General features: G+C 37.1%; 2 protein-coding genes across 5 annotated transcripts; both read right to left on the minus strand.

Annotated features, from left to right (window-relative positions):
* Positions 1–514: 514 nt before the first annotated feature.
* On the minus strand, positions 515–4175 carry LOC127625988 (homeobox expressed in ES cells 1-A-like). The gene is made up of 5 exons (XM_052101489.1): positions 4154–4175; positions 3759–3923; positions 1472–1641; positions 896–997; positions 515–625 (listed from the first exon to the last, which is right to left on the minus strand). Exons 1-5 carry the CDS (start codon positions 4173–4175, stop codon positions 515–517), a joined length of 570 nt encoding a protein of 189 aa, XP_051957449.1.
* Positions 4176–4772: 597 nt separating this feature from the next.
* appl1 (adaptor protein, phosphotyrosine interaction, PH domain and leucine zipper containing 1) lies at positions 4773–24288 on the minus strand. Of its 4 annotated transcripts, none has more exons than XM_052102038.1 (22): positions 24128–24288; positions 23126–23224; positions 22656–22715; positions 22432–22503; positions 22247–22334; positions 18923–18964; positions 18752–18810; positions 17704–17850; positions 15503–15585; positions 14942–15100; positions 14149–14337; positions 13392–13434; positions 13233–13289; positions 13042–13133; positions 11241–11420; positions 11073–11122; positions 9272–9446; positions 9125–9161; positions 8849–8995; positions 8710–8760; positions 8049–8138; positions 4773–6815 (listed from the first exon to the last, which is right to left on the minus strand). In XM_052102038.1, exons 1-22 carry the CDS (start codon positions 24179–24181, stop codon positions 6666–6668), a joined length of 2124 nt encoding a protein of 707 aa, XP_051957998.1. In that variant the 5' UTR covers positions 24182–24288; the 3' UTR covers positions 4773–6665. The 4 variants fall into 4 exon arrangements, with proteins under 4 accessions (XP_051957998.1, XP_051957997.1, XP_051957999.1 ...); XM_052102037.1 differs by having other exon boundaries at positions 11073–11125; XM_052102040.1 differs by having other exon boundaries at positions 6680–6975; positions 11073–11125.
* Positions 24289–25765: the final 1477 nt, after the last annotated feature.

Consider the following 25765-nt stretch of genomic DNA (forward strand, 5'->3'; position numbering starts at 1 on the left):
TACATTTGACAATTAAGTAATCACGTTAAAATGAAGATGTGAAAGGAACATCAGTTGATTAGAAACTGTGAATCAAAGTAGACATTCTAAGTCTCTAATTCTGATTCAAATGCAAGTCTCTGGAGAGAAACCCCCTTTTGTGTCCCAGTCAATACTTAATGTGTTTACTGAGTCACACAGTTACAAGTAATTACAACACACTAATTAGCTTGGCAGTGGGGGGTATGTGGGGGGTATTTACTTAACAGTTGGCAGAAGATAATGTTAGCCTATACCTACTTAGAAAAAGAGTTTAAGTTAAAAATGCTGGCATAAAATTGTATTTATATTGATTTTATTTATTTCTATTTTTGCCAAAAACACAATACTAATGACATTAATAAAAATATCAAACAAGAGATCATGACAGTGTTTTAATCACATTATTAGGGTAAGTAGAGTCATATAATTAGAAGTCATATGGAATATATTACAATATCATAACAGAAATATAACAGTAAATGTGATTTTGCAATCAGTGTTCGTCTCTGCTGGTTTGTAAATCACTGATGACGTTTTTCACCATCAGAAACTGGGATTCTCTGTGTGAGCGCTTCAGCTTTGCTCTTCTGTTCTGGAACCAAATCTAAAGACAGAAACCAAAAATATCATTCATCCATCCAAACGTCTTATCAAAGACCTCTTGATACATTATATCTCCCACTGTTTGAACAAGTTCTGAATTATGTATTTTCACAGGTATAGTCTTAGTACTAATAAAAATAAGTAATCAATATAATACTAAAAGAACAGACATTTACAAAACTATAATCTTTGTTGTTTACAACTGAAAGCTCAAGTCAAATGAATTTTTGTTTGAGTTAATGATTGATGATATGATAAGATTCATATTTACCTGAATTCTGTCTTCATCAAGGTGTAGTTTCTTGGCAAGTTCTTCACGTATATCAATACCCGGGTAGGAGTTCACTTGAAATACACTCTCTAAGATCTTGATCTGGAAACCGTTGGTTTAGGACCAAATTAGAATATGTATATATATATATATATATGTATATATATATATATATATATATATATATATATATATATATATACAGTACAGTAACACACATTTATACTTCAGTATACTTAAGTATGTGAATTTTTATGAACCATATATATGAACATACATATTATATATGTTTTTACACAGGCTTACAGTATGAAAAACAACATATATATAATATGTGCCTTCATATATACTGTATGGTTGTACGTAGCGAATAATATTCCAGAAATTGAAATTTAATATAATGTATGATAAACTGGTTGAGTTTTACAAGATTTGTTTAGGACCTTATAATTGATAGGCAAAGGACCACTCAAAATTTAGCCATCATCTCATGTTGATAATTAATAGTAGGCTATATGTCTATTAAGTAACCACACGTAGGGCTAGTTCATAGACAGGACTTAGTCAAGACTTTACCTGCACACTAGAGAAAGCTGTTCGCGGCCTGCGTCCGATGTACCAGTTCAGTGTTCTTCTGTACAAGTCTGCTGGCGTTTTACAGTACGATTTATCTTCATTCACCCTCACATCTACAGATCCATCACTGTCTGCAACAATGCAATGATTCTGGCATGTTGGTTCGACATCTGAAATAAATAAAAGTTATTCAGTTTGCTAGTGTGCTGTGCTCTGAGCGGGATTCGAACCGGTGTCTCCGTCATAACGAGGAGGCTAAAGGCTACAACCCCGAGCAACAGTCGCTAGTGCGCCTCTTGAGGCCAGGGGAGTGAGGGTTACACACTGCACAGCTACCTACCAGCTGGCTACCATTACAATCACCCCCCTAAACCTTGCTCCTATCCGGGTCAAGGCACCACTGCAACCAGTCCTGCTTAACCCAGTCCAAGCGGCATCTCCGGCATGGGAAGTGGGCATGTTAATTAGAAGGCTAAAGGTCACGAGTGCTTGCTTTGGGAAGTCTGAATCATTTGAGCAAATTCGGACTGGTCTTTCCAATGAACCGGATCAGCGAACCGATTCACAGAGTCCATGCACGAACATATTCAAAGGTCATTTTTGTTGATCACTGTATTTTCCATCAGCGTCAATAAATCTATTTGTATGATATTTATTCAGACTATATTTACACAGTCATTTTAAGGTTTTAGGGTTTGTTGACATTACATGGCAACAAAGTTGTCAAATTAACTATAGCTTTACACAAAAAATGTTAGTGAGTGATTTTATCACACAAAAAAATCATATATATAGGCTACTTGTACGATATTTTAGTTTTAAAATATAGGCCTACAAAAAGTGCAAACAATATTTTAGAAAGCAGCCAAATGAATGAATACATTCAAAACACTTACATGTAAATATATCAGCAATATCCTTAAAAATGTTCCTATTTTGGGGCAGTTTAGAAGGCTATATTACAAATGCACTGGTATTAGGGAGTCAGTTCATGTAAGCAAATCGGTTAATTAAATGGGTCACTAAACTGATGAAAACTGAAGGAATAAACCATTTTGCCGAATCATCGCCAACATAAGTTCACCAGAAATTTCATCTTTGTTGTAAAACAGCTGTTAATCACTGTATTTTCATTTACATTTACTCATTTAACAGGCACTTTTATCCAAAGCGACTTGCAAAATGAGGAAGGATTCAGCATAAAAGGTTCACCCAAAAATGAAACTTCTCTCATCATTTACTCACCCTCATGCCGTTCCAGATGTGTGTGACTTTCTTTCTTCTGCTGAACACAAATTAAGGTTTTTAGAAGTATGTATCAGCAAGTGAACGGTGCCAAAATACCCACACCTATCAAATCACTTCTGATGTTATTGATTTAACCACTGGGGTCATGTGGATTACTTTTATGTGAACCTATGCTATTTTGGGAGCTTTATAAAGTTGGCACCCATTCACATGCATTGTATGGACTTACAGAACTGAGATATTCTTCTAAAAATCTTCATTTGAGTTCAGCAGAAGAAAGAAAGTCAAACACATCTGGAACGGCATGAGGGTGAGTAAGTGATGAGAGACGTTTCATTTTTGGATGAACTGTTCCTTTAAGGGGACAGTAGCACGAAACGTACTGCATTATAAAGTTTCAATTGCATCAGAATAGTACTGCTATCCACAACAGAGATGAGAGTGTAGCAAGATTAGGTTTTTTCAATAATCAATGGCCTATAATATTTGTATAATATTTTTATTTTAAAATAGCCAATACAAAAAGTACAAAAAATACATCTGATGAAAATAGGCCTGGAAATCAAAACACAATTATATAACTAGCATATTAACAATATATTTTCCTATTTTGGCCCAATTTAGTGTATTACAAATGAATTGGCGTTGGGAAGTCGATTCGTGTGGGCAAACCGGTTCGTTCAAACGGGTCGTTCTAAAGAACCGGTTCAATAATATTCCTTGCAAAATATTCATAGATGTTTCATTTTTGTTATAAAACGGATTTTTAGTACTGAATCCTCAAAACATCAGTAGCCTTTAAAAATAGGCTAAAATATGTGCACAAAAATCAACAGCTTATATACAGGTTATATTAGCAATATTCTGTTATGTTTTGAGATTTTTCCCCTATTTTGTGCCGTTTTAGTATATAAAATAAATAATCATGTTAGTGAGTCAGTTCATTTGGAAACAACAAAAACTTCAGGAAAAAAAATATTAAAATAGGCTGTTATATAAGAAATGATATTCCTATATATTGCCCAATATGTGCGTTTACCTGTCCACGGTCGGTAAGGTGCTAAAAGGACGGTCCTCTGATCAGGTCTGTCCAGTCCCAGGATGCTGTCGATGGTGAACACGGACTGCCGCGGCATCGGGCTGTTCTGGTGCGCGCTGACGGCGAGAGAGGCCATTTGGAGAGCTGTGCCAAGTGTCTTCTCTTCTGGGTGGACCTTCAATGGTTTGACTTGAAAGCTGAGGTCTTGCTTTATAACTCCAGACTCCGTGTCCCCAAAACACGTCACCAATTAAACACCGAGTCTGAATATTTTACATATGAATCGTCGGTAATTTAGTGTCCAAATGAGGCGTTCCGAGCTTCAGACACAGAATCCCTTAAATCTGCTATTGAAAAGAACACAACAGGGCGGACGTGCCATTATTGTTACCCACCAGGTAGAAAATTAGGCCCCATTCCCAATCCCAGGAATTATCTTATTCTTATTTCCTTCTGCAGCATCCCAAGCATTATGAGAAAGCAGTCAACTAGTGCCTAATCTTATTTACTTTATTTTCTAGCACACGAGTTTAAAATAATAATAAAGGCTATTGCTGTTTAAACTAATCCTGCTGAATATTCCCAGCCTCCTCTCTTGACATGCATGGAGAAAGATGAGCACAGACAATAGCCGCTTGGCAATTTGCTGGAAGCAGCATGTAATAATTGTCCCATTCAATGGCGAATTGATCGCTTTTGGTTGCTTGGCTGCTTTTAATAAATGAGTTGCTTGTTAATTTGTCTTGGGCTCTCGGAGTGCATTGACAACACGAGCGCAGCCCCCGTGGCTTCATTGTTTTGCTAAAAATACCAATTAGACTTGTTTAAATGCAACCAAATGAAAGCCAATTAGAAATGAATATCAAATCACTTAACCAACAATACAAGTTAAACTTTTTCCCAAAGATTATCCAAATGTGCCCAAGTTTGGAACATGGGACCATTTGGTTGGAAAACAACAACAACAGATGTTTAATTAATAATGTTTATTTTTAACACTGTAATTAACACCCCTAGAAAAACTGTGCAGGTCTGTATATCCACATTGAAAATCTAGTTTTTCTTTCATTTAAACCTGGAAATAAAATGTTATATGATTTTGTAATATGTTTAATGTTATGAAGTTAAATGAAGAGCAATTAATCAATTATTTTTATGCAACTTTAATTGAATTGCTGTTAATATAATTTGTACTTAAAACAATTGTTTTAGAAATATGCAAACAGAAACATTTTCACTAAAGGTCTCCGACGTTTGGATATGTACTGTATATACAAGACAAACAGTGTGTCAAGTCTTTAACAAAAAAAATGTATTGTAAAGATTATTTAGCATATGTATGCTCTGATATTTCTGCTAGACTACCACATAAAGGAGGACCAACTCATTTAAAACCAATTTTTAATACCATAATCATTTAACCCCAAATCATGAATGGACATTGTAGAAAGCACACGTGGCAGTCGTCAATAACACTCACTGAACACTTTATAAGGAACACCTGTACACTTACTTATTCATGCGATTATCTAATCAGCCAATCGTGTGGCAGCAGTGCATAAAATCGTGCAGATACAGGTCAGGAGCTTCAGTTAATGTTCACATCAACCATCAGAATGGGGAAAATATGTGATTTTAGGTGGCCAGACTGGTTTGAGCTGACAGAAAGGCAATGGTAACTCAGGTAACCACTCTGTACAATTGCAGTGAGCAGAATAGCATCTCAGAATGCACAACGTGTCGAACCTTGAGGCAAAAGTGCTACAACAGCAGAAGTCCACGTCGGACACTTTGTTAGGAACATAGTGTTCGTAATAATGTGCTCAGTGAGTGTAAATGGGTTATGAAAAGGAAAACTAAACAAAAATTACAGTACATTTAGTGTTTAAAGTCATATGATTGTATGATATTAGGCATGAAATCAACAATTTGTCTTAGTGTTTTAAATTCTTATTATGAAATATTATTTGCGACTGGTTATTAAATGAATAAAACTGAACCGCATAACCGTAACTGCAACAACAAAATTTAACCATACACAGTCATTTCAAAACCCTACGTAATATCTCACGAAACCTATCAATAATTTCCCAAAACCAAAAGGAAAATATATTTTGCATTGATATGTGAATCTAATCCCCAACAGTTTTCATTTGTGTAATGCGAAAAAAAATATTATTATTATCTTATTTAAATGGTAAAAAATTGATACATCGTAGTGGTGATTTTACTGTATTACAGTAATGAAAATCATCACTGATAGTAAAATTGATAATAATTACAATAACAAATAAACTTAAAAGTAAAACATCTGAATGCACAATGGTAATGAGAATTGTAGGAGGAGAAAATTTGCTTAATTGACATGAAAATTATTTCACAATGCAAATTTTCTAAAGTAAAATATAATTTGTTTCTTTTGATTTCAGGATGAAATATGACATAGACATGTTCTTGACAGGTTCCATAAGATTCACCCAAATACAATTCACCATTAAAATGATGTGAACGAAAACACATGCGGTCTTAAACCACAACCGGAACTGATTATGAAGAATGATGTACTGTATTAATAACAAATCTGTTATTCACACGTGCAATGTCATCAAAATAAGGCAACAAATGTCACCTTAAGTCTCTTTAGGTCTTAGTATGTCCTTATAGTGGATTCATTTTCACACATACATGTATAAAAACCCTTTAAATGTAAATTCAATAACGGAAATTGTATAAAATACAGGATTCTTACAAATAACACAACTTTCGGGAGGTTTTCCCAGAATGTTCATGTATGTTTCAATTCATTTTTTCTATTCATTTAATGTCAGGTTGTGTTCTTTGATCCTGCAGGCAACAGTGAAGAACCCTTGAAGAACTAAAGCGCAGGACTTTTGTCACACTGGACTGTCAGGCCTCAGATTCGCCCTTTTTCTGCCCCTCCTCCCCTACATCGCTGTCCTCTGATTGGCTGTTGCTAAGGACTAAGAACTGTCCGTCAGCAGTGGGTGGGTTGGGCCGGCTCGAGGCAGCTATTAAACGGCTTTGCTCCTCAAGATCCTGTCGATTTGGAGAATACAATTCACTTTTGACTTTACATGGTTAGGGGGAGGGACATTCTCATTCTAGAGAACACTGGATTGGATAAAAATCTGTATAGAGCAGGATGAGCCATCAATATTCTTTTCCTCTACCTCTTCAACTCTGGAGCATTTTTGGGCTGCCGCCAGCAATATTTCACACACACGAAAAAAAAAAAAGAATTCAATTATACATAAATAATATTATATATGTTTACAATCTTATGAGGAATAGAATTTCCCCTAAATTTGTAAGCATGTAATTATGGTTCTGTTCACCCCATCCCCTTCCGAAAAGTCTTATTTTATTCCACAAGATGGCAGCAATCACCTCATTCAGTCTAATTTTCAGTTCATGCACCACCCCTATTTTTCTTTGAATATCTCGGCCTCTGAGTGGACTAGAAGCTCAATCTGGGTGTCATTAGAAAGCTGAGATCCTCCTCATTGTGATGTATTTTGATGATGTATAACATATTGTCATTAATAGACAATAACATATATTTCTGATGATTTGTTTAGCATGCTTTTCCTACGGGATTGCATATTTTGTTCTGGACATCTAAGATACATCATTGGATTATTCACTCAAGCAAGTTCGTGGACAAGTAAACTATGGCGCATATTTCAGGGAACTTCCTAAGGTAAAAGCAGATGTAAAGTTTTTATCTATTTGGGGCTTACAGCAGCATTAATCGATGCATAAAAAAGACATTTGTATTTGATGTCTTACAAATGTCATATTTCACTTTGTGATCGTTTTGAACATCTTTTCAACTGTGGTATTATTGCAACAAAATAAGCTATACTTTCACATTCCTGAGAATGAGAGCTTTCAGTAGATATATGATGTGTCTATTTAAGTGCTATTTTAAAGACTTTTATATTCATATTAATATTTCTAACCACAAAACCATTAGGAGGTTCTTATTTGCAATGCAGACATTTTAAGGCAAATATTTTATATATTTTAAGTAGCATAAATGCAGAAGTGATGTTACCTTTGAAAAGTTCAGATACTAAGCTTTCAAACGATACCAGATATACCTAACTTATGTACACAGGGAATTTAGTATTTTAAGTGTAATCTTTTTCTGCAATAAAGTGCCCCCTTTTGGACCAACCGTGAGTCCACAGAGTTGAACAAGTTAAAGTACATTTTGTGAAAACTAGCAAATAGATGTCCTCAAAAGAACCATTTCTCCTCTGTTACCTTTTCTATTTGTTTCTGTTTATGTAGTTCCTCCTGTTGTTTCTCCTTGGCTTTGTCCATCTCTCTCTGTTTTTGTGTGGCTTTGCGGTCCTGTCAGAAAACACATTTGCAGATTCTCAAGAAAAAAGTACCATTTCAATAATAACCACCAGAGTAGAGGAATACCGATATATCGGTTTTACAGATTAATCGTGCCGATAGTTGCTTTTTGGAATTATAGGAAAAAAATTGTCATAGTAAGAAAAGACCAAGAATATTTTTTAACATTCTAGGGGCGGCTGTGGCTCAGGTGGTAGAGCAGGTTGTTCACTAATCGTAGGGTTGGTGGTTCGATTCCTGGCCCACACGACTCCACGTGCCGAAGTGTCCTTGGGCAAGACACTGAACCCCAAGTTGCTCCCAATGGCAAGCTAGTGCCTTGCATGGCAGCTCTGCCGCCATTGGTGTATGAGTGTGTTTGAATGGGTGATTGGGACACAGTGTAAAGTGCTTTGGTAACCTCTAAAGTGCAGACCATTTACCTATGAATCGATTTGAAAAACTATTGGCCGATTAATCCATTATCTTTCCACCACCTTATTTATCGGTATCTGTAAAATCCACTATTGGTCGACCTCTACACCAGAGTCATTTCAATAAATGATCAGATTGACCATCTCACCATCTCAGAGTGAAGGGCGATCTGCTTTGCCAAGCCAACACTGTCACAGATCTGAAACAGACTCAAAAGTATCACAAGTTATCCTGTAGATGCTGAAAAAAAAACATGTCAGTGTAATGGATTATAATAAAAATTGCACCTTCTCTCCATCATTGTTTGACTCAAAGACATAGCAGATGGTAACAGGGTGACCATCGACTCGACGTCCAGCTGTCTGCAGCACGAAACCAAACAAACGTTTGTTCTCTTGGTGAGATGCACATTGCACAACACTAGAGACAGCAAACTGGAAATACAGACAAATATTGACTTTAGAGCAACACAGGGTAATGTTTAATATCTAAACACAGAATATTAAAATGTATTGGGAAAAGAGTATAAACATGATTATACATGCAACATTTTGTGAACGCACCTGTAGTCTTGTGACTTGTGTTTGTGGGTCAATAAGCCTGCAAATAAGTTGTTAAAAGAGACACAAATTTATGTTAATCATTATTTAATACTATGTCCATTTTGACATTTTCATGTTACATTCATACTGTCATCGGTTGTAACTCACTTGAGGCATTCACAGGTGACGAGCAGATGAGACTCAGTCATTCTGAAGATGTTATGGATGGCTCGAGCTGCCAGGATCTGCCTCATGGTCTCGTAGATGACATCAGTGTTCTCTGTGGTCTTCACCTCCATCGAGCCCAAAAACCGCACGATGAAGAGCTGATGTAGGATTGAGTCTGAGAGAACACAGGAGGTTCAATCGCAAATTTGTCAAAACTGACCCCATTTACTTTTGTAATAAAATGTCTATGTTATTTGTTGTCATGACCTTTGCATCAAAATGCAATAAATTGCACTGCCTCTGAAGCCATTTTACTTTTCTGCTGTCCTAATCGATATGGATCGGGATTTAACCATGCCGGTTCTGTTTCCTCTAAACTATTACAGTTATATATGGAAGTAATAAATGCAACTCTTATTGGATTTACTGACTTCAACAGCCTGTCACCAAATGATAAGATTATTTCAGATTCATTATAGGGTTGTTAATGACCCATGCGATACCGATATCTAAAAAGCAGGGTGCCCAATAGGCCGATATAATACTGATATACAGTATATGATATCACACAATTCAATAAGACAATAAATGACATGAAATTCAAAAGAACCGGCTCAGAAGAGTAGTGATCAACAATACATGTTTTTAATGGCTGATGCGATACCGATATTTAGAAAGCAGGGTGCCCGACAGACCGATTTAATGCCGATAAATATGATATCACACTATTTAATATGATAATACATTTAATGTACATGAAATTGCTAAACATTTTATGAACTTCTATTAATTCAGACAAACAGGAAAAATTATTCACTGAAACTGATAATTTAAAAACAACGAATATCGGCAGATTTATCTGCCATGGCAATATATTGGTCGACAACTACATTCGTTCAGGAATCCCGACTGCACTGTTCTCATTGTGTTTCACACTGTAGATTAAAAGAACCGGCTCATAAGAGTAGTGATCAACCAAAACGGGCTTTTAATGGCCGATGTAATACCGATATCTAGAGAGCAGGGTGCCCGACAGACCGATATAATGCCGCTAAATATGATATCACACTATTTAATATGATAATAAATTACATGTATATGATATTGGTAAAGATTTTCTTAACTTTTACTAATTCGGACAAACAGGATAATTTATCGACCGATGGCAATAATTTTTAATTATCAAATATCGGCAAATTTATCCACCGTGGCAATATATTGGTCGACAACTACATAAGTTTGGGAATCCCAACTACACTGGTCATGCAGTATTTTTCACACAACTGATTCAATAGTGGTTTTGCGGTGCCGCTGATTGGTAGCCATGTAAACACTGTCAGAGTATTTTAGCACGGTCTTGCCTCCGCAAAGTTCGAGAACAGTTAACAGAACTGAAAGCCATTAAATTATATGTTTTTCATATTATTAAAAAATGGAACCGGACTGTATAGGAATTTGTTTTCAGTTCTTAACCCTAGTTATCAATAATGTCAGAGCATCAGCAGAAGGGAAGCTAATCATTGAATAATGACTTAAACTTCAGTCGGTTCCTCACACAAAGCAATCGTTTACAGATTTATAGCGCATATTTGGACTTCTTTCATGGTGATTTTTTGTAATTTTTGGAGCTTGGCAGCTTTTGTCTCTATGAACTAATGTAAAACAGAGCAGTGTAAAGACTCTACAAAATGTGTACTTTTTAGTTTCACAGATAAAAATAACAGCATATGGGTCTATAACAACATCAGGGAGTTTAAAAACGAGAGGGACATTCAGAGGGTTTTCTGATGTTTGGACATACCTTCACTTTCTTCAGATTGAGACCCTCCAGACTCTCCAAACGGGTTGGTCCTTCTTTCCCCAAAGAAAAAATCAATGCTTTATACCAATGCTTATTAATTCTACAATGACGATCAAGATCATTTTCCTTCTTTGCTATCATTTTACAAGCACATTTATAGGCACAGACCTGCCCTGACCGGCTCTCTTCGTCTGACTCGCATGTTCCTCACTGACAGGTAAGATGATGTCAAACTGGATGGGCGTGTCCAGGGCCACCAGCGAATCAAGAGAGAGGGAAGAGAGCACTGGAGACTCTGATCCCACGGAACACTGACTGCCTGATTGCGATGTTTTGGGTCGACCTTGCCTTTAGAGGTGAAGAAAGAACAAAACACTTGTGTTTAAAGTAACACACTTACAAATGGAAGTATATGGGGCAATTGTAACGAAGGGTTTGCTAGCAGGAATGTGAAGCTCATATTTTATCTTAAGTGCATTTCTTGCTAATTCTTCCATACAAACATTGTGTGTTAAGTGAGTTTTACCAAAGCAATTCCTTTGGGCCCCTTTCTGGTATACTTGTGCATATTGTGCAAAAGTTTCCAGTTATGCTTGCTCTATATGGTCATGACAAGAGCTGTGATATTGGCTACAACTAATACCCACTAGCTTCATAAAAAAACATAATGTTTGTTAATTCATCTTAACCTAGTGCAACCCCTCGTCCACATGCATGGACGTTGTATTTTGGCTTCGTAATATGCAATGCATAATTTAAATTCATATTTAATTTTGTTATCACTGTACAATACGGTAAAATTAATTAACATTATTAAATGCATTCATATATTTACGATGTATTTTCACACTGAGAATAAATGGGTTCATCCAAAAACTGAAACATGTTGCTTTCAGAGGCTTTATATGGAGTTAGGATGAAAGTAAGGTGCATATCAAACTGTTCGGAGACCAGTGCAGACAGACAGCACACTGGAGGTTAAGTCATTCACTACATAGGGAGCAAGGGAGCATCCTATAGCACCGTTAAATCTGGTGTGACTGAACTCCACAAAAAGAACATCACATCTGGTGTAAATCAAACACTGATTTCCACAAGAAGAACACCATACCTACGGTCATACATGGTGGAGGTAGTGTGATGGTGTGGGGATGCTTTGCTGCTTCAGGGTGACTTGCAATAATTGAGGGAAACCTGAAATCTGCTCTCTACCAGAAAATCCTAAAGGAGAATGCCCGATCATCAGTCCATGATTTGAAGCTCAAGCGCAACTGCGTTATGCAGCAAGACAATGATCCAAAGCAAAGTAAGTCGACCTCTGAATGGCTCAAAGATGCTAAATTAAAGTTTTGGAGTGGCCTAGTCAAAGTCCTGACTTGAACCCGATTGAGATGCTGTGGCAGGACCTTAAAAGGGCAGTTCATGTTCGAAAACCCTCCAATGTGGCTGAACTAAAGCAGTTCTGCAAAGAAGAGTGGGCCAATATTCCCCCACAGCATTGTGAAAGACTGATCTCCAGTCATCAGAAGTGTTTGATTGCAGTTGTTGCTGCTAATAGTGGCACAACCAGCTATCAAGTTTAATGGGGCAGTTAGTTTTTCACATGGGTGATTATAGGTAATGGATAACTTTTTTTGCTTCTATATATATATATATATATATATATATATATATATATATATATATATTTAAAAACTGTATTATGTATTTCCTCAGGTTGCCTTTATTTTATATAATAATCTCTCGATTGAAGATCTAAAATAATTTAGTAAGAAAAATACACAAAAATCAGGAAGGGGCAAATCATTTTTCACAGCACTGTAGATAGAACTGTTTTTTATTGAAACCTTAACACTAAAAGTATCTTTTCAATATAGTTTTAAAACATTGTACAAGCTAGTAAAACATTCAATCAACTACAGAAGATTATTAAGTATTAGATGAATGTACACATGCTCTCGAAACTCACATGTTTGGTCTAAAACTCTCATGTCGCTGTTGAAAGGAGGGTGAAGGTGTCACGGCTTCTAGAGCCGACTGATTCACTCTGGCTGCGATTTCCTGCAGATATGAGAATGATTCTTACTTCACATTTCATGTGTAGCAGAGGTTAAGATCTTCATGTATGACAGTAAAAGTAAAACTAAATTCAGCACTAACTTCAGGGTTCTCGCTGAGGTAAATCCTCTTGGAGATGTTGTTTATTGTTGCAATCCACTAAAATAAATGAAAAACCATGTTCACACCTTTATTATTTGACAATCAATCTTATTAATATACCTTTATAAGGCGAATCAGATTAAAAACAGTGTCTCTTACCTCATCACAGTCTTTCCTGCTCTCTGCCTGTAATATCACCACCCTGGAGAACAGAACATTTAATTAAAGCCATGACTCAAAATGTCTCGATATTTAGCATCTCCATCTACTGAGAGACAATAAGGCATTTGTTTACCAGTATATTATACAATGTAATGATCTCTATATAATATTCATTCCATATTTTGGTAAATAAGGGTGCCAAAATGTTTGGAAATGGTAACATACATTTTTTTTGTAACTAACAGTGCTGTGTGTAATGTGATTACATGTAACATATTACATTTTTATTGTTATTGAATTCTTTAAGCAAATAAACAAAAGCTTTTCTTTGAACAGTGTTAGTACGGGGTTTAGAAAGTAACTGAAGTGTAAGAGTAATTAATAATCTGCAGTGGATTACTTTTTGGAGTAATAAAGTCATACATTATATTAGGTGGCCTTAACTACTATGTACTAATATTAAATACATTCAAGACTATGTGTTTACTGTGTAACTACATGTTGTTCTGTAAAATATACACATTTATTGCTACTGAGGTTGAGGTACGGGTAGCGTTAGGATTAGGGGAAGGAGTTAGGTTTTGGGATTAGGGGTAAAGTTAACAGTGTAACTACTAATGTAATTAAATGCAAGTACTTTAAATGTAATTACAATGCAACAACATGTATGTACATAATAAGTACATTGTATTAAATGGTTAAGTACATAGTAGTTAACGCCACCTAATATAAAGCGGGTACTGAAAAATCTTACTTCTTGCCATCAAACGACGTGATTTGAAAGCAGAATCGTCGATCTTCGCAGTCCACCGCCATGACGGAGCAGTTATCGATGTCCATAACGAGACCACCGGCCACGTCACCACGCGATTGACTCATGAGATTTCCACCCTGCGTGAAAAAGTACAGACGATCCCAGGAAGTCGACACCAGACCTGTTTTACTGGATATTAAATGCACAGGATAATAAGAAATACAGACATCTTCTGATTTTATTTAAAATGAGAGAAAATGACGATATATTTACAGTCGAAAACCTTGAACACACTTGAAAGAAATTGGCAAAGGCTTAAATGCTTGAAATTTGTTCAATTGAATTTCATTGCAAAACTAAAAATGCATACATTGTTTGAGTTGGAGTGATTCTCAATAAACTAACTGCCCCATTAAACTTGATAGCTGGTTGTGCCCCCATTAGCAGCAACATCTGCAATCAAACACTTCTGATGACTGGAGATCAGTCTTTCACAACGCTGTGGGGGAATATTGGCCCACTCTTCTTTGCAGAACTGCTTTAGGTCAGCTGCATTGGAGGGTTTTCGAGCATGAACTGCCCTTTAAGGTCCTGCCACAGCATCTCAATGGGGTTCAAGTCAGGTTTGAATCTATCAAACTAGTATCATGTCAATATATTTCACATTTATCTTTTGTAGCTAAACTTTCAATACTATTATTGTAAAATGAGGGAAATCGTAATAATAAAGATTGAGTATGTGTGTCCACTTTCGACTTGTTGTGTAAATGAAAGTGGTTGAGTGTGTTCTTACTTGCGAGTGTTGAGGTAGGCGGCCTTGCGGGTCAAGTTGCGGTTGACAGGGATTTGGTTCGGGTCAGGGTCGGGCAAGTATAGCGGATCACTGACTTGCTCCATGTCTAGAATGGTTTGCTGCATGGTTTCCACTTCACTGTCCATTTCTCTGCGAACGCTATGACACAAAGAGAAAATTAGGTTGTACTCACAAATACATCCCAATTTATTTATGTATATTTTGTAAACTATATCTATGGTTCGAATTTGGAATGAATACACATCCAAACAAATTGCATTTGTCTTTCATTTTTTCTTAATAAAGTAAGAACTGTCTGAAATGTACTTTCAGTAACAGTTAGCAAATAATTGTCATTCAAATGCCATGCAAAAAACATCTTATCAACAACAGGAAACCACAAGGGCACAGAAGTACTTATAGAAGTTAAACATTAATGACACTAGTGTATGATAGTTTACAAAAAACAATACAATACTTATAAGACCATAAAAACTTCTATTAACGATATGTAATGTGTCATATGTCGGATGCATTATTCCAGTATATTTGGAAATTTACTTCTGTACGCTGGTTCCAATGTTAGTGAGAAAATCTTCCCATTGCTGCGTCAAATTCTCTGATCCCAGTTTGAAAAAACTGATCTGTTGAAAACAAAGACAACAGAATTGTATAATTAACTATTAAGGTCATGATCTGATGTTATCAGTGGTATAAATTAAATATAAAACTATACTTCAGCTTAGAAGAGGCATTAACAGAGTTTCTGCCCTATTTTTGACTGTGAATGAATTTCCATGACTTTTCCAACTGTTTTTACTTACAGCAAAAGTATTTCCATTAACAATTTAGAACATGTCTTAATCTTGGTAAATGTTGATTTGTAAATACGTTATTGTTCATTGTTATTTCATGTTTTAACTATACATTCACATTGCATTAACTACTGTTATGCTGCTTTCACGTGCTAACGGAATTATCGATAATACGAGTTTCCCACTCGGAAGTTGCACATGAACAAACCCTCAAGTTGTAATTACAACTGGGAAACTCGGAGATAATTTTGATACCCGAGTTTCCGAGATGGGAGGAGTCTTAAACTTTCAACATGGCAGATGAGAGTACGGTTTCAGTAGAGAATGACAGGTTTTATTCATTTTTCTAAAGACAGCTAATCGTTAGCGCTTAACATTTTGTTCATATTCATTTATGTACATCAGCAACCATTTGATGAATATTGAACATTTTGACACCATAAAAATAGCTTTTATTTTACCAAAAGCAGAGTCGTATTTTTTATTGGTGTCAAAATAAAAGTTCCTTGTGAAATATATATGAATATACGTTTTTTACGACAACAAAGCAATTGAACATGACACACTCGTAAATTCAGAAGTGAGAAGTAGGATAATTCCGATAGCATGAAGGCATCATTAATTAATACAATTTTTAAAGGAGTTGTAAGCGATTTTAGCTGTTCTACAATTTCCTCAAGCTATCAAGCTGAGCTGTTGGATTAGCCACGCCCATTTTATCCAAAACCCTGCACTCCAAAGATACCAAATGATCTTTGACATGAGCAGAAATGGATGTCAAAAACAATAGCACCCTCAACAGACAACTGTTGAGCAACATGGCATAAAAATGGCATTAAGCCTCAATAATTTGCAGCAACTACAACACTATTAGAATGTGAAAAATGATTGACAGACAGAAAGCGTCAGATATATATACTAAATATACAAAATGATCTTTGTTTGGAGGCCTTTCTTAGTAAAAATGTATATATGATAATTGTGATTAATTAATCAGCATTTCATGTAATTAATTTGATTTGTTAATCCATTTACTGTATATACTACACAGTATATTTTATATCAGATTTTTTGCTAAGAAAATTTTGTGCCGGCCAACGTGTCCAGGAATGATAAAGTTTGCCGTAAAAATGCGCTCCCATTATTTATGCTGTAAACTGTGCAAAACTGTGCATAATAATGTGCACTTTTAATTCCGTAGTTTTCACTTTTGTCCCTTGTTTAGCTCCATAGTCTCCTTGTCAGCTTTCGTGTTCACCGTTCATTGTTTGCACCTGCCCTCGTTAATTTGCCATTTGCTTCTGTTTATTATCTTGTTGGAGTTCTGTTTGTTCATTGGCCCCTTTTTCCTATGTTCATGTATTTATACCCTGGTTTTTGGTTTAGTTCTCGTCTATCGTTGAATGTTGTTAGCCTGGTGTGTGTTCCCTGCCCGTTTTCCTCAGTCTTGTGTTTATTTCCCCATTGAGGTTTTCCTTTGTGTTTGTTCATTTATCTGGTCCAATAAAGTAAGTTTTGCATTTAGACCCGCTCTCTCGTCTGCCTTCGCTGCCTCCATTCGTAACACTAATAATGGCACAATCAAGTCAAATGAACGATAAACTATGTTCATCATAGCTGCTTTTTCATAAAACATTTTTTAAAAGACATTTAACAATGGGGGCAAAACAAAAAACTAAAGGGCATCAAAAGTCACATAGCATCATGTTAATATTTTCAGCGGACATTATGTCCAACAATGCTTGAATTTATTGGACATTAGGGCATTTTAACGGTCAAAAACTGGTAATTACTGGCTAATGGAAACCCTGCTGTATATATACAGTATATAAAGACTTATTCTAATGTTTTATTAACGGCGATGACTTTTCAAGGACTTTATATCACAATTCTAAAACTCCGTAATATTTCCAGGTTTTCCATGACCGTAGGGCTCCTGAAAAATACCTGTGCCTGCATGTATCCAAGTAACGGCTCCAACAGTGCAATCTTCTTCTTATACTGGAGTGTGTTCAGGGAAGTGAAGTAGTGCATCATGGTCTGGTGTTGTTTTTTCCTGGAGGTGTAAACATCTTCCATCACTTCAGTCTTTACCTGCAATGGACACATAATTTAAAGTCATTATATGTCTTATTCAACAACGGTACATGGTGATTTAGTTCAGATAACTACAATATGTTTTACTTTAAGAGTAAATGATGCAGGGGCCTGGGTATCTCAGCAAGTATTGACAGTATTGATGCTGACTACCACCCCTGGAGTCACGAGTTCGAATCCAGGGTGTGCTGAGTGACTCCAGCCAGGTCTCCTAAGCAACCAAATTGGCCTGGTTGCTATGAAGGATAGAGTCACATGGGGTAACCTCCTTGTGGTGGTGATTAGTGGTTCTTGCTCTCAATGGGGTGTGTGGTAAGTTGTGCGTGGACCACGGAGAGTAGCATGAGTCTCCACATGCTCTGAGTCTCTGTGGTGTCATGCACAACGAGTCATGTGATAAGATGCACTGATTGACGGTCTCAGAAGCAGAGGCAACTGAGACTTGTCCTCCACCTCCCGGATTGAGGCGAGTAACCGCGCCACCAAGAGGACCTACTAAGTAGTGGGAATTGGGCTTTCCAAATTGGGGAGAAACGGGATAAAATATATATTTTTTAAAAGATGCCTGTAAATGATGCCTGAACTAAATGTATTCAACTAAAGTGCACAGGTGTATGAACCAAACTCTTATACTAAAAGTCTGTTTTGTTCTCTTTTTCTAAAAAAGGACACATGATATCATCTGCCAATCGTATCTGTGTAACAGATGCTTATCTAAATATTCAGGCCAACTCACAGTGTGTGTTGTATTAAATGAAGAAAGCCAGCACAGCACATATCTGAGCAATGCCAGAATTTTGGCAATAAAAATACAGACTTTTTATCTCTGTATCAGTGCTGTGGAGCAACATTTCAGCTGTCAATCAAACAACATGTAAAAAATAAAAACAAATCACACCTTCTCATTTTCCTTCCGTTTAGACAGACGACTGTATCTGTTGATGGCCACGTCATGATCTGTAATTAAATTAATTTAAACATAATGAAGTGGCTATTTCTGTTATATTATGTTGTACAGTAATCATGTAAAATTTGGATAAAAAATAAAATTATAATAACTGGTGCTCACCCTCACTTGCAATCTGAAATACTTCCTTCAGGGTGAGAATTTCTACATAACATAAAAGATAGTAATCACAATTAGAAAAAGAAAATAAACATGGGCAATGAAAGTGTTATGTAAGGAAGAACTGTCAGTCAGTCACTGGCAGAAATTAAATCATGAAAGCCTATGTAGGTTACCTGGGAGAGTAGCATGTAACAGTAAATTACACCGTTTAGCATTCATTGGGCCTTATTCATCAAACATGTCCAAAATTTTAATTGTTCATAAAACCTACTCAAATTTGACCCGCCATAGGAAATGAATGGGTTAGACTATAACACATTATTTTTATTTGTTGAATAAAAATCAATAAATCAGACACAATGCACATGCATACAAACACACATAAATGAAATGCTGAGACAATAAAACATCAATGCAGAGAACACATACATTCACAAACAAAAACACGTGCACACACACAAAGATATGAATGGGTGAGACTATCACAGAGCAATTTTTTATAATTCTGTCAAATAACTATCAATCAGCTACAATGCAGAACACACAAAGGAATTAATGGGTGAGACTACAATAGAGCATTTTTTTTTTTTTTTGTCAAATGAAAATCAATCAGCCATAATGAAGAAAACATGCACACGCGCACACACACACACACACACACACACACACACACACACACATCACAGTCAGATCAAAGTCTTAGTCTAACCTCACTGTGAGAAAGTTTAAAACTTAGCTGTGGGAGCTGCACACCATGGTCAGGTTTGACTGTGACAATATTGTGGCATCATTGCAAAATCTCACCCTTCAACACAAGTGGTTTAATTGCTACAATTTTACAAATAATTCACTTTTATAATGGCTTTTAGAGATCAGCCAGGGCATGGAGCGCTGAAGCATCTACTGGCCACAGTTGTCATTTCATGTAATTGGTATTTTTATTCCAGCAGATGTCACGAGAAACCCCCAATGCATAAATGTTTTTTACGTTTTAACCAAGTGTGCCGCACAAGCCCTCAAAAGTGAAGCCAAAACGTCTCGATCGCCCCCCGGTGACTGGTCCTAGTATAGGTCATAAACCCCGCCTCCCCATGTTATTCAACGGGACGTGAGACCAACCAAACAATTAAATTACACTTCACATATCTTTTTGCCAAAGATAGTTTCTGTCATTTACTGCAGTTTCTATCACGTTGATGTCATTTCAAGTGTTTGTTTTCAAAATAAGTTTGTTTTTAGTTATTTGATGCTATAAAAACGGTGCTGTGACATCATGATTGACAGCTGTGATTGACAGGTTCTCTCAGTGAAGTAGTCACTGAAGCACCAACTGACTTTTTTTAGGGATGTTTGGAGGACTGAGGAGATTGGAGCTTTAAATTTAATATCTAAATTTCTATAATTAATTATTTCACACCGTCAAAAGTCAAAAGTGCAGGGGCGTGTGCTTGCGATTGATTCAGCGAGAGTGAGGGCGGGGCCTTGATTTCGCGGCTTTACTTCCTGCTCACTACTGCGCAGGTCTGGTCCCGAAATCGCAACTGCGCAGACTCAAGTCCCAAGATGTCAGCGCCATATCGGGACACTGGCGGCTTCAGTTCTCACAAATGGAAAAGAGCGAAGAGGCGTCGTCCATCTTTTTTTACAGTCTATGGTTTTAACAATCTTTCAATTTACTGAAATGAAGGTTTTTATTGAAATGAAGGTAACATAAAATGTGCTTACTTTATATGAACATGAATGTATTAATTGAGTAATTTAGAGGTAAATGATGTCAAAACTACCATAAAATCCTAAAAGAAATGCGTAAATGTAGTGTTTTTACTTTAGTGAAGATAGTGTTATTACAATTCTTTAAAAAATAATTTAGGGGTCCACATTTGATGTAACAGATGGAACGGGGTTCTCTTTTGATAAGTGTACAATAGTTAATCACATATAACAATATTTACAGAAATAAGCCATCAAATAAAGAAAATGCAATATATACAGTTATCAAACAATTATAAATATAATATATAATAAATATAATAATTCAGATAATTCAAAAACAATCCATTATTAGTGGTGCTTGCGTAGCAATGCATCGCTATTATTATCTCAAATACTTATTATTATTCTTCCGGACAAATATTTGGCACCTAACTCGTCCAGCACTGTTTGTCGAACACGCTTTAATGAGATGTCAAATGGACCATCTTATTGAGGAGAGGTGTGTTATGACTTTTCTAAGTGATCAGGAGTATGATATACCCCTGGGGGTCAAAAAACGACCCCAAAAAATCCCTTTGACTTGACATTGGCAAGACGTTTTTCAGATCATATCTTCGGGTCAGAAAGTTGTAGAGACTTCAGGGTTGGCTTGTTTTACTCAAGTTAGCAAGCAGTCTTCAAGTATCCCCTTGTAAACTACTTAGCTACACCCTAGCAACCATGTATAGCACCCTAGCAACCAACCCCATTGACTTCCATTGAAAATGATTTAGAGGAATATCTCCGGATCTGAATGTCATAGAGACTTCATTGTTAGCTCATTTGACTCAGGCCAGCAAGCAGCCTTGTTAGTATCACCCTGGCAACTGCATAGCAACCAAATGAGCTCACCCTAGCAACCAAGTAGCAAAACACTTATCTCTGCACCAGAACATCGTAGATACTTCAGGATTTGCTCATTTGACTCGAGATAGAAAGCAGCCTTTTTATGATTACCCTGACAACTGCCTAGCAACCAGATGGAACAGCCTAGAAACCATGGAACAACACAAATATCTCTGCACCAGAACATCCTACTGTCATGGGGTGGCCTCTTTCAATTTGGGATGGTTGTTGGGTCATTGTGGTGACGAATTTTGTAACGCAAGCACCACCCACATTTAATTAAGTAAATGTACTATCTATTTGTATACACTGTTTAGTTTACTTCCATATCAGTGAACATAAGCCAGTGAACATTGGCCTATAGTCCACAGCAATCCCTTTTACAATTGAGTTTGTCAATCTGTCCGAGGTTGACTTTCCTGAGGATGCATTAGTCTGTACACATGTCAGATGGTGGCTTTTGTAGTGTCTGACAGTGCTCGCATTGCGTTTCACTGGTTTTCAATGTCTCTAGCCATAAACACCAAATTTTGTGGACGCTGTATCAAGTTAATTTAAGTTTTAAACTGAATTAACCCGTTTAATCGACAGTCTTGAAATATATTTTATCGCAGAACTGACCAATCACAATCAAGTCTTCCTGAGAGCCGTGTAATAATAAAAACATTATCGACATTATTACAAAAATCTGAAATCTCTCCCCTATAATGCATTGCAGTGTCGTACCTTTCAAGTCTCTCTCTTTAAACTGCGTTATGGGGAACATCATGGCATCTGCGAGCTGTGTGGATAGAACAGCGTGGCAGGAGCTGAGCTGAAAGCATACAGCAGTAAAAGCTCATTAAACATCACAATACAAGCCAGTACTCCCACAGGAAGTGAATTAATCATTAAAGTGATGTCGTTCTGACCTCGTCAATGACTTTGGCAAATTGCTGCAGAGTTGAGCTCATGACCTCATCATCGCCCCCTAGAGGAAAACGCTGCAAATAATAGAGAATTACTTTATTAGTGTTATAAACATGAGCTTATGACATCAATGAAACTGTTACAAGATAGAACTCCATATATGGGCAGAATCAACATATAGAACATCAGAATGGTGAGACAATACATGTGAAAATGCAGAAATCACCTGGTTCTCATAGTCCTTCAGTAACTTAGAGGTTAAATGAGTGGCGGCGCTCAATTCATTCTGAAATGAGAAACAATAAAAGACCAACTTCAGCTCAAAATTGATATTATAGAATTGTTATTTTTCTTAGAGAGTTATAAAGTAAAGACCATTATAATTTGTTATACTGTGAGATTATTTTCATTATATTGTCACATATGTGAATTGTCATGAAAATAATCTATGCAAAACATTGTAATAGCCCTAACAAATAGCTTAATTGTCTTTAACGAAACATATTATACAATTTCAGGTATCTTTATTTAGATTTTAGGGTAAAATATGTCCTGGAAACCTTGAAACATTTTGTGTGATTCATCCGTAAATGATCAAAAACAACTTCAATATCACTCAAGTGAATATTTCATGTACATCAGGCAGAGCCGAAGGAGTCTGAATGTTAATCAATGTAAACTCTGGGCTGTTCTAACCTGGGCGTCATAAATTCTCTGCATGGCTTTAAAGAGCTTACTAAAATACCCAGATATCGCTTCTGCATCTTCCTCAAACACACCGAGAAGAGAGCGCGTCTACAAAAACAAACATGAATGTAAATCAGCAGGTGTTTGTCAATGGGTTTTACTAGTACAAGTTTTGCATATGTATGAATAAATACAATTTAAAAATTACTATTCTGTGTCAAACTCAAGCTGTCAAACCCTCATTAACACTTGAATAATCACCCTCTATAACTAAAAAAAAAATGATCTAAACAGTGTAAAACTTGTGCTAAACTTGATCTGTAAAACAACTTTTTTCAAAAATGATTAACAAAATGTTACACCAATGTCATGAGTGCCACTTCCCATTTTCTAAATTCACAACCATTTATTAAAATTACAATTTACATGATAATAATAGAAATGTGAGTGAAATGTAAATTTTTTTAATAAAATTTACATGAATCTCTGAATCTTCTACAGAAATTTGCATGAAAACACAGAAGTTGTGATAATCAGTAAGTAAAATTAATGAATTAGTTTAATTTTGGTGTCAACATTCATTACAATGTAATTACAAAATTAAACTGGATTAGAAAACCCACCCAATGCAAATATGACTTTAATTCACTCTTATTCATAATTACCTTATACACAGTTTCATCTCAAGTAAATAAACACAATGTAGGCCGACTCTCTCTAGAAGACCATACAATTTCCTTACATATCTGTGATATGATTTGTGATTCATCTATGTGTTTGTAATTACTGATGTTGACAAATCCACCACCAATAACAGCAAAGCTAAACAGCAGAAAATCAACCATTAAAAGCCAGAAACTGTCAAATCATGACATCATTAAAACATACAAACGACAGAAATGTATGATCTGCTTAGCTTTACATAATAAGGTGACAAATACACTTAATGTTTATTACATTATTATACGCATTTAATCGCGTTAGCTTGCTGGCTAAATTATGATTATTTACCTGCGGACTGTCTTCCAGAGTCTCTTCTATCGGTAATTTCTCTATTCCCGGCATTACTGCAGTTTTTCCAGCGAACGCAACAATTATCGATATATTTATTCACAATTAAAGTTACAATGTTGCTGTACGGTTTATTCTTGACAAATCAACACCCACTTGGATCCGCCCACAAACGCGGAAGTCCTGTTTCTTCGCGTCCGCCGATTGGCTGAGAAGTTATGATGACGTTATGATGAGGTCTGCGCTTGTTTGATTTAGCTCCTTAAAGGGATAGTTCCCCTTCTGTCGCTCTCTCCACGTTGTGTCAGAGAATCGACACTAGGGGTCTCTCTTGAGCGCCGATATACACCTCTGATCTATGAAAAAAGGCCAATGAGAAGTTGGCAGCCGGTATTTGCATATCCCGCCACCGGATATACGGGTATTTATGGGTCTTACGGTGCACAACAGCGGCTTTCTCCTGTTTGCACGGCTGTACATTCCTGCCCCTGGGCGCTTCGACAGTGCAGATTAAAAAACTCTCACAAGTTTTTTTCCTAAAAGAGTGATTTTATTTAAAAGAGTAATTTCCTCTAAAAGAGCAAAACACAGCGGCGTTGACCGTCCTTTTAAGGACGCGTCTTTATAAAGATGCCTTTCTGCCCCTGTGTTGTTCCTGGATGCGGTAGAGTGCTCTCCGCTTCAGACGGCCACAGGCGTTGTCTCATGTGTCTGGGTAGCGATCACACCGAGGCTGCGTTTGTGGATGGTTCAGCAAGGTAAGTGCTTTGAGTCTATTCTCAGCACCGGAGCCTCTGGCCGCTTCACTGCCGCCCGACGCCGCATTACCTGTTCTGCACCGCTGCGAAGCCCCGCCGGGTACGTCCAAAATACTCGTCCCCTTGGTGCCCCTAGCACAGAGTTTAGAGGCGTGGCTTTCACTGCCCAGCCCGTCACGCTGGATGCACCGGAGCATTTGACTCGGTTACGCAATTCAGTTTGCCAGGCCTCCACCCCCCTTCGTGGGCGTTCATTTTTCCGCAGTACACAGCGAACATGCCCAGTCCCTGCGCAAAGAAATCGCCTCCCTTCTAATCAAGGACGCGATAGAGCCTGTCCCTCCAACCAAAACGAAGAAGGGTTTCTACAGCACTTACTTCGTTGTACCCAAGAAAGGCGGCAGCTTACGACCGATCTTGGACCTGATCTTGGAGTTTTCAATATGACCCTGTCCAAACTCCCGTTCAAAATGCTCACCCAGAAACAAATTCTATCTGGCTTCCGGCATCTAGATTGGTTCGCAGCGGCAGACCTGAAGGACGCGTACTTCCACGTCTCGATTCGCCCTCGACATCGACCCTTTCTACGGTTCGCGTTCGATGGCCAGGCGTATCAGTACAAAGTCCTCCCCTTCGGCCTGTCTCTGTCCCCTCGCGTCTTCACGAAAGTCGCAGAGGCAGCTCTTGCCCCGCTCCGAGAAGCCGGCATACGCTTACTCAATTACCTCGACGACTGGCTCATCCTGGCCCCCTCGCGAGAGTTACTATGCGTGCACAGAGACCAGGTGCTCAGGCACCTCAGCCGTTTGGGGCTTTCGGTTTGGAGTAGACTCAGTCTCAATGACAGCACGTCTCTCCAACGAGCGTGCTCAGTCGGTGC

This window comes from Xyrauchen texanus, chromosome 32, assembly GCF_025860055.1.
Source record: "Xyrauchen texanus isolate HMW12.3.18 chromosome 32, RBS_HiC_50CHRs, whole genome shotgun sequence".
Classification (NCBI taxonomy): domain Eukaryota; kingdom Metazoa; phylum Chordata; class Actinopteri; order Cypriniformes; family Catostomidae; genus Xyrauchen; species Xyrauchen texanus.

Bases quoted from the DNA above. Each gene is read 5' to 3' on its own strand.
- LOC127625988 (XM_052101489.1), bottom strand. From the start codon at position 4,175: ATGGGGCCTAATTTTCTACCTG. The intron at 1,642-3,758 runs GTAAACGCACAT...TATTTATTTCAG, and splicing joins ACCTTACCGACCGTGGACAG to ATGTCGAACCAACATGCCAG. The intron at 998-1,471 runs GTAAAGTCTTGA...AACGGTTTCCAG, and splicing joins CAGCTTTCTCTAGTGTGCAG to ATCAAGATCTTAGAGAGTGT.
- appl1 (XM_052102037.1), bottom strand. From the start codon at position 24,181: ATGCCGGGAATAGAGAAATTACCGATAGAAGAGACTCTGGAAGACAGT. The intron at 13,134-13,232 runs GTTAGTGCTGAA...TCATATCTGCAG, and splicing joins ACCTCAGCGAGAACCCTGAA to GAAATCGCAGCCAGAGTGAA. The intron at 9,162-9,271 runs GTGAGTTACAAC...ACTTATTTGCAG, and splicing joins GTCACCTGTGAATGCCTCAA to GCTTATTGACCCACAAACAC.